General features: G+C 40.5%; 1 protein-coding gene across 8 annotated transcripts; it reads right to left on the minus strand.

Moving 5' to 3' along the window:
• Positions 1-2,073: 2,073 nt before the first annotated feature.
• On the minus strand, positions 2,074-7,154 carry LOC136499217 (bifunctional nuclease 2). 8 transcript variants are annotated; one of them, XM_066494927.1, is made up of 11 exons: positions 7,050-7,154; positions 5,748-6,050; positions 4,325-4,495; positions 4,187-4,236; positions 4,045-4,101; positions 3,870-3,935; positions 3,694-3,768; positions 3,076-3,206; positions 2,677-2,768; positions 2,345-2,403; positions 2,074-2,251 (listed from the first exon to the last, which is right to left on the minus strand). In XM_066494927.1, the coding sequence occupies exons 2-10, from the start codon at positions 6,040-6,042 to the stop codon at positions 2,348-2,350; spliced, it is 993 nt and encodes a 330-aa protein (XP_066351024.1). In that variant the 5' UTR covers positions 6,043-6,050; positions 7,050-7,154; the 3' UTR covers positions 2,074-2,251; positions 2,345-2,347. The 8 variants fall into 8 exon arrangements, with proteins under 8 accessions (XP_066351024.1, XP_066351019.1, XP_066351026.1 ...); XM_066494922.1 differs by lacking the exon at positions 7,050-7,154 and adding an exon at positions 6,898-7,043 and having other exon boundaries at positions 5,748-6,046; XM_066494929.1 differs by lacking the exon at positions 7,050-7,154 and adding an exon at positions 6,898-7,043 and having other exon boundaries at positions 3,088-3,206.
• Positions 7,155-9,237: the final 2,083 nt, after the last annotated feature.

The following is a 9,237-nucleotide window of genomic DNA, read 5'->3' on the forward strand; positions in this document are numbered from 1 at the left end:
GGCTAAAAATTGATGTGATGGAGAGAGAGTGAAAAAACTTAGGAATTTTGGTGGCATCTAAACAAGGCGTTACTCAAGCGGATGCTCAGGGGATGGCACGAAGGTTATTGGCACAGAGGTCGAGGGTCTCAAGGCAAAGACGGTGGACAATGCTGAGTGGTGATGCCAGGGCGCGATATTCAAATAGAGATTCCCGAAGGTCCCTGGGATGCTCCTTCTGCTTCCTTGCTCCATGCTAAAGAAGGTATTTGTGATTGTGTTTATAATTTGCTCTGGCTTTGGTGATTGGTTTTCTCATTGTGTGCATGGGCAGAGCCACGTTGATGCCTGGGTATTCCCAGGAATACCCAACTTTTTATGCCAAAAAATACTTATACATCAGTTATACATATATGTATGTATATGTTATAGTGGGCTTTATTCTCTATTTCTCAAGTCAAAACGCCACTCCCACCCGATGTGCAGGCATCCACTCTCACGGTCCATCTCAAAGCCCCTACCTGATGGCCCAAGAAAGCAGGAACTAGAGCCGATTCCTGCCCAATCCCTCCTTCGATTCCCCGCGATGGTTGCGGCTCGTGACTGCGGGCAGCAGCTAGTGGCTACGCTAGGGCGGCTGACGCTCCCCCCCCCACTGGTGCCGAGCGCCCCTGTATTGCGCTGGGGCTGTTGCGGCCAGCTGGGCAGGCCCCAGGGCTGGCCGCGACGCCATGCACAGCTGCGTGAAGCCAAGGGCCATCGGCCGAGAACAACAACGAGGTGCCTATTGCCTTAATTTTGGATTATTTGTTGACGCCGTGACGTGGTGAGCACATCTTCCGTAAAATCCTATTGCCTTAATTTAGGATTATTTGTAGTATGATTATCACAACTTTTCAATTAATATATAGTGCGTACATCCTTCTTGTAGATCCTAGAGTATGCAGAACGAAGAAAAAATTGATAAAGACAATTGGTTAAGCTTACTAGGTATTATCCTAATATTTCTTCTCAACATCATCAGAGAGGAACCGTCTTCTACACTTAAAACGTTTCTCATTAATATTCCTATGTTGTAATTTCCCTTTATTCTATGGGTATCTTAGATTTGATCAATTTATGCCTTTAGTCAGTCGGTGTCATCGTGAACTATTTTATATATAGTTTTAGAATGGAACTTTTTTCTTAGCAAATGGGAATAACCAACTTTGAAATCCTGGCTCCGCCCTATTGTGTTGGTTATTTACTTTATTTTACTTGCCTTTTCCTGCAGCAGCCTTTAAACGGCATTTGGAGGGCTTGGTCACGAGGGCGCAGTGAAACAGTCTTTGGTGGATGCTTATCAGGTTTGCCGTCTTCGGCTATTTTTGGTTAACTGAGGCGGTTTGATACGTGCATCTTGATTTCTGCTTCCTGATGTTTTGGCAAACTTCCATTTGCCGCAGGACGCCGAGCAGAAAGTTAATGTTGACCAGGTGCCTCAGCTTGGGGAAAAAAATTCTATGCATGCGTGCCGTAGATGATGACCCGTGCAGCACCCCATCACTGCCGTTGATGTGACTTGATGGACGGCTGTTAGTTCGCAGCGTTGCAGGCCACGATCGGCTGGTCATTTGCAGTTTTGAAGTTTTAGCGGATGGCAACTTGCGTGAGGGCGATCTGGATCTCACTACGGGGGTGATGCGGTGCTGCACCCGGCGGCCGCCGTGGCGATGAAGACGCTGGGATCTAGTAGGATTCCGAAGTGCGGCGCGCGGGGAGCTAGGGCAAGGGCAGGACGTGATGAGATTGCGCGTGGAGATTGGGGGCCTCCTTTTTCAGAGGGGCGTGAATGAGAAAGCCTCGGAGGGCATGATAGCAGAGGGCTGCGAGGCGAAGTGACAGTGGGAGTGTGACATGTGCTTGTATACGTTCCTTGTAGTGGAAAGAAAGCAGCAACTTCTCTTCTTACAAGCAGCATGTGAATATAAGCTCTGCTTAGTTCCATGGACCACTGAAATTCTGCATCTCACCGCAAGTCGATCAGCTAAAAATTCATGCCAAACATTCGACCTAACAGACTGACATACAAATAAACACGGCCAAGATACCAAGTTTTCAAAGGATTAGTGTTTTACTTCAAAGCATAGTCTGAATTTACAGAAGACCATTCTTAGGTCCATATAATATGTACAGCTAGTTACATAGAAGCATGACCAGTATCAATTATCTGGAATGCATACTGGAATTCAGCTGGGCATCATCTTTATTTACACCATCCAGACATGCAACGCTGTTAGAAGTTATCAAGTTAAAAATAATAACAGATCTGGAAATTGACAATTTCTGGATACAAAAACAGAGCTACACAAGTTTAGACTTTAACCTGTCAGGCCCACTTCTTTCGCTTAGACCTCAGCCGCATCAGTTTGTCCTTCCATGATGCTGTCGAAGTCAACAGATAAATCAATGAACCTTCCATAGAAGTACCACATCTAGGTTTAAACTAATGATAATTACTCTTCAAGATCAATGTGTTTCTTCAAGATCAATGTGTTTTGTTCCTTTGCAGAACATGGTTGCAAAGTAAAAGAGATGTGATGTTTGTTCAGCATTCAGACAGTTTTGATAAGACAACACTGGGTGGAATCATTGTCAGACGCTCAATGTGGAGTCCTCGATGAACTGAATGAATACATAAGACGAATGGATCATTACCAGCATCCTTGTATCTCTCTTCGACGGCTGCAATGAGCATGTTCCTTACCAATCCAAACTCTTGAGCCTCCACACATGGATGTCCATCAGGTCTAACAAAAATGCAAGTGTAAGAAAAATTAACATACAGATTCATAGATTGGCATTCTGGATCTTAAATGCACAGAATATACTCGAATGTAAGAAACCACTTTGTCAGATATATCAGTGAAAGGTCTAAGGAACACATCGATTCATCAATTGAGGGCAATAAGTTGCAGGGCAGATAACAAGGTAGAAACAATAAGTTGCAGGGCAGATAAACAACAACAAAGCTTCTTAGACCCAAGCAAAGTTGGGGGCAGATCAACAAAAAATATTAAAAAGAAATCCTACAAGTACTGTATAATTCTTACTCGCCTTCTAGAATACCTGTCAAGCTCTGTAAATAACAACCCATTGGATAAGCCAGCTGCTACTGCCATTCTTGCTGGCTTGACTGGTCTGATGCCATCACTGTATGCAAGACTTCTATGGACTTGTACAGGAACCTGTTCTTGCCAAGTGAAACAAGAATGACATAAATATGGAGAATAAAAAAGTTTCACATGTATGCATGACAAATGAACCCACACTACCATCAAATGTTTCTCAAAGATTAAAGCAAAACACAAATAAACAAGAAAATGTGCACACATTTACATGTCACTTTGGAGGACTAAGATAGTAAACATGGACACATTTACCAATCTTCCATGTTTCTTGACAACATTAACTATCTGGTGGACTTGTGACTTGTGAGTGTGGACTAGGATTGTTATTCGTTTTGAAAAGTAAAAAGTGAAAATATATTCAGAAGCATAATCTGACTAGAAAAATCTGAAAGGAGAACCATGTCAACAAAGAGAAAGGGTAGCCACTAATAAAATAAGAGAACTGCTCCCCACAAATAAGCATGTACTGAAACCTTCAATACGAATAATAAAAATCAGAGTACCAAAAAATTTAGCATGTAGCAAGGACATCGACAGCAAATACCTTGCAACGAACAGCAATGTTTATGGCATCTGAAGGCCGAAGATCGAAGGTGATGCTGTCTGTAGGATCATCAATCTGCAGTGCAGGAGGTTACTACTTTAGAATATTAAGGTTATGGTGTACCCACTGAAAAATGCATTAGTTTTCTCTTACAGATTAGTCAACTAGATTTGTACCTTTGTTAGATAAAGTTCAGCACAGTAGGCTTCTTGAATTCTTTTGTTTACCCGAACAAGTTTTACCTGAACCCAAAACCACCATCATGGTAAGAGGAATAAGAAGACGAATTAAGTTAACTTCTCCTTGACCAAGTAAGCATAACTGCTACAAATGCTTACAAATCAAGGTTACCTCATAGCCCATTTTATCAATCATTTCCTTGACAACTTGATATATGGTCGGCCGTGCCTATAACAGAAAGGTGTTATATAGACTACATCAAGCAGAATGGACAGTACAAAACAGTAGTATTAATAACAATAGAATGTATTACAATGTGGACATTACGAATAGCTGCCATCAGAAGTACGCTTGGCATCTCCACTGAGAAAATTGAGAAGGTAAACATGCATTATGCCAATTAAAAATTCCTACTTCTGAATTACCAAATCGAACTAAAAGATTTACATACAAACAATGATTGGAAGTAAAGTTTCGCTTCCATCTTCAATCCTCAAAACAATAGCAGGTTGGGGTGCACTCTCTGGAATATTTCTCCCTTGAGAATTGTTATGGACACATCGCAAGTTTTTCCCATCTCGCATCTTTATCACATATCCTTCTGATCCACTTCTCACCTCAACTGGAAGAGAAAACCACAAAAACAATTTTTACCTTCGTAACAGGTACTGGAGACACATCAAAATACTACTGGTAACTAATTAGTAGGTTTACTATCAAATATAGTTTGTTATTCTTTCATCAAAAAATATAGTTTGTTATTCCATCATATAATTCAATTTGTGTCAAGTTCAAACTGTCAACTGTGCAACTTGCATATACTGAAGCAACTAATGTATGGCAGTGGCGGAGCCAGAATTTTTGTGGAGCCTGGGCGAGATGCAACATAATATCAACGATCCGTTTGGCAGGGTTCCAACTACTAAGATGGCTCTGGCTCCTCACATGGAGTAGATTTTTCGATGGAGCTAAAGCCGTTTTGGAGAACATTTGGAGAAAAAACAGCTCCAACGATAGTTTTGTAATAATTTATATTAGGTTTGTGAGGAGGAATTGAGAGAAGCCATATTTTTGTGGCTCCGGCTCCTCTATATAAAAAAAAAATGGCTAACTCCTCCAGGCTTCTTTTAAGGAGTCATTTTTTAATGCCCATTTAGCAGAGCTAATTGCACGGAGCTGTGAGAAGCCGGAGGCAGAGCCCTGTGACCTAACACATTATATAGAGAATAGTATATGTTAGCAAAATTAGATAACCAAATTATTAAGCTAACCCATCTACCACTAACTACCACCTACATAGCTCTACAGAGTAGAAGAAAGTTTGTACTAAAAGAATTATATGACAAGCGGTAAATCCCCTTGGGGCCGCTTCCTTGATTTTATAGTCAGCATATATAGGCTATACAATAATGTCTGTGACAAGCACGTTACAGAGACCAAACAGGACACAAGTTACAGACTTGGAGTCCGACCATATTACATATGAGACTAACATACTAGCCACCTTCTAATGTGTACTGCGCCTCTACAGAGCTCCTCAGACTATGCTGTGCATAACATGTTCACTTCGTGAGCCCGGGCACCGGCCCAGGGTGGCCGGGCCTTGGCTCCACGCATGATGTATTGGTACCAATGATGATAAAATGCGCACAACAGCTTGCAACAGAGGCACAATATCAGTACAGTTGGAAAGCATTCAGATTTTTCATTCACATAGTAAGATACTTGATAAACAAGCAGAACATAGAAAGTCAAAGCAACTGATCGCATAGGAAAATCAAATCCAGAATAGAAAATAAATAAAGCCTAAGTAAAACTTGAATGCAGCATGGCATTCTACATATAAAAGCAGACCACCTTGTGTGAAGAATTACCTGCTTCTAGCACAGTAGAATTAACATAATCTTCATCACTCTCGCTAAAGTTTCCAGCCATGTATCCATTGCCATCAGAAGAGGAGCTGAAGCTACAGCATGGACCTATGTTCTTCGTCGATGGCTGAGAGATGGGAGAAATGAATCTTGAAATGTTCCTGTATTTTGAAATGGCACCAAACAATGCAGTCCCCAGCTGCCCGGATTTGGTCAGGGAGTTGTTGACCAGCGCAGCAGCAGCCGGCAGCTTGGCTTGCATTGCAGGACGGCACAGAACAGGTCCCTCCATCGCCATCGATCTGCCTACGTGGCAAAAATGGAACCAATAAATAAATATCCCTCGTGGGGTACCCGGATAATGTTGCGGAGAAATAATTAAGTGACCTATAGCTGCGGAAAAAGTCAGAAAATGATTCTTGCCTATGCTACAACTATCAGTTTTCAATTTCATGACACTGACGCATCAACCTACAATTTGGATTCAGATATAAGCTGGATTGCAGTCTACAACCCTTGATCCATAATTAAAAGCTGAACCTTATTTTGTATCTCAACCCCCAAAACGTAGCGTCGGATGCCTAAACACTTTTCTGCCCAATCAAGCACCTAAACTTGACAGCTTCACATATCATTGATTGTTCCCCTATACCAAGTTAATGATCCCTTGATTCGCACACTAGTTTCCAAGTACATCAGCGCCGATGTAATGAAAAAACACATAACTGACCAACAGATTGCACTGAACGCCCAGGAGAAGACATCCCCAGTTCGCGCCACACCATCCTCATGATGACAGTTATTCAAGAATCAACGAAACGACAGGTGCAACAACACTCATGCCCCATCCCCTTTCCTCGCACTGTCCCCAAACATTACAAAGCGAGCAGAAACCAAGCAAGAATCCAAATCGAAGCTCCGCATCGAACAATACACTCACCCGAAGGAAACCAAATCTCCTTACACGAAGAAGAGGAGCAAGCCGTCGCTGCTCCAATAAACGGGGGGAGAAAAAGAGAAGAAACAAAAGAGTCCACGAAATGGGAAAAGAATCCCAAGCGAGTGAAAGGGAGCCGAAAGAATCGGATCGCGAACCGCGTCAAGAACAAGCCTGATTTGGAAAAGGCACGCACGAGGGAGGGGTCGGCTTTACCAGCAGCAATGGCCGCCGCTCCTTGGAACCGAAGAAGCAGAGCACGAGGGCAACTTGAGAGGAGGGGAGAGGAGCGACCGCAGTGGAGGATTATTGTTGGCTTGTTACGTTGTGTTTGGGTGGAAAAAGGAATAGAAAAAGGTGGGGCTTACCATTCGCTTAATCTGGAAGAGAGCAGAATCACGAAGCGGTGGGCGAACGACGGCGAGCTAATGGTATCTCCGGCGCAAATTACTCTTTTGCCCTCCTATATTCTTGCCTCGGTCTTTGCTATTTGTTCGTATCGCGCATGAATCAACACACGCGTTGTCCATCCATCTATTTGAGCCTGTTTGCTCAACTTATAAATTATAACTTATTAGTTAATAAATAGTATTTTTTATATCAAATCAGTCAACAGTATTTTTAGTCATGACTTATAAACCAAACAAGCACAAACGAACAGGACGCATGAAGACCGTTTCCACTATTTTTTTTTTATTACTTTCATCGTAGAAAGAATATAATTCTATGTCTAGTTAAAATCAAACTATCTTAAATGTAACTAAGTTTATAAAAAATATTATGCTATATGTGACTTAAACAGGTGTATTCGCTACTACTACATACATGATTTCGAGAGACATTGTCCAATCATTAACGGAGGCGGTCACAAAATTCAACCATCTCCTATAATATCAGAGGATTTGCGAGAGAGACGTTTTATTTATGGAGACGGTCAAAATTGTCATTCTCCTAAAATTGATTTACGGAGGCGATCAAAATTTATCCATCTCCTAAAATTAATTTATGCTAGGCCTCTTAAAAAGCTCGCCTCTGGTAATCGTGACCGAGGGCACTTGGCTCATCTTAGCCCAACAACGGGTTCGTACTCCCTCCGTTTTTTATTAGATGTTGTATTATCTTTGTTCTAAGTTAAACATTTGTATTTTTGACTCATGATTTCAAAAAAATATATATTAATATATGTCATAAGATTTATGTTTTTTAATTCACTATAAGAAATACTTTCATAATATATAATTCATATACTGTGAAACCATAAAGATTGTTTAAAATAGTTGGTCAAAGCTAGTAATGTTTGACTTTAGACAATGCTAATGTGACATGTAAAAAAAACAGGAGGGTATATAAGCTAAGAAACCCCACTTGATTCCTTTCTCCTCCCACCCGGCAGACTCAGCCGCTCATCTCTTTTCCTGTCTCTACCGAGCACACTTGAAACGCTAGCCAATCATACATATCTAGTATAATAAATATTAGTATACTTTATTCAAATTTAAAGAAAACTTAAATTGTTTTAATTAAGACTAATTACGTTCTTTTTTAAACGGAGTATTGTTAGCTAGTCCAAATATTTTTCACCCCTGAAGAAACAGCGTCCAGATACTCTATAGTAGCCACTTAAACGTCTTTTGCTTTCATAGGGCACTTACCCAAAAATAAGCTGACAAAGTACCACTCTCTATCCTAAATTGTACATCGTTTTGACTTTTGTAAGTACAGTTTTGGTTATACACCTGTATATAATATATTCAGATACATAATAAAAATTATGTATCTACAAAAGTCAAATCGATCTATACATTAGAACTGTAGTAGAACCGTCTAATCTAATGTCTCCTAAGAGTACTTGTCTTCTATTAGACACTAAGTACCCAAGAGAGGATACTAAACTACGCAGTTTCGTCGAGCATACCCCACGAGAGAACTCAAAAATCCACATTTTTCTATCAGGATCATAAATGAGAGAATAAAGCTTATACCATTCTTAAGTCATTTCTTACATCACTGTATTACAGTACAGAATATTACATCAATTGATTATAACAGCAGAATATAACAATGTTATCAGAGTTACAGAGAAAACAAAGATTAATTTAATGACATGGTGGAGTATTAACAAGTGGACATTTATATACAAGAGCTGCTAGCAGATTTTACATCTTTTCTTATAAAAACCTTTAGTGAGGGTTATAAATAAAAACTACGGTCGTAGCATGAAAGGAATCATCTCTGAGCCCACCAGGAGATTTTCACACACAACAATAAGCTCTAAGTATCCTTCGATCACCTGCAATAGGGGAATAAAACCCTGAGTACTCGATTGTACTTAGCAAGACTTACCCAACAGGAGAAAAATAAAAGACTTCAAGGATATGCAAGGCTTATTTAGCTTGTGGGTTATTGCATCTGCGGAAGCATTACTAAATATGTGTCCTTATATTCAATTTTATAGCAGTCATCATTGGTTCATTAACTAACAATTCTATGTAAGCACATATGCTACTTTCAAGCAGGTGGTAAGTAATCAGAATCATTTTATCACCTTTCAAGTTT

Source organism: Miscanthus floridulus, chromosome 13 (assembly GCF_019320115.1).
Source record: "Miscanthus floridulus cultivar M001 chromosome 13, ASM1932011v1, whole genome shotgun sequence".
Classification (NCBI taxonomy): domain Eukaryota; kingdom Viridiplantae; phylum Streptophyta; class Magnoliopsida; order Poales; family Poaceae; genus Miscanthus; species Miscanthus floridulus.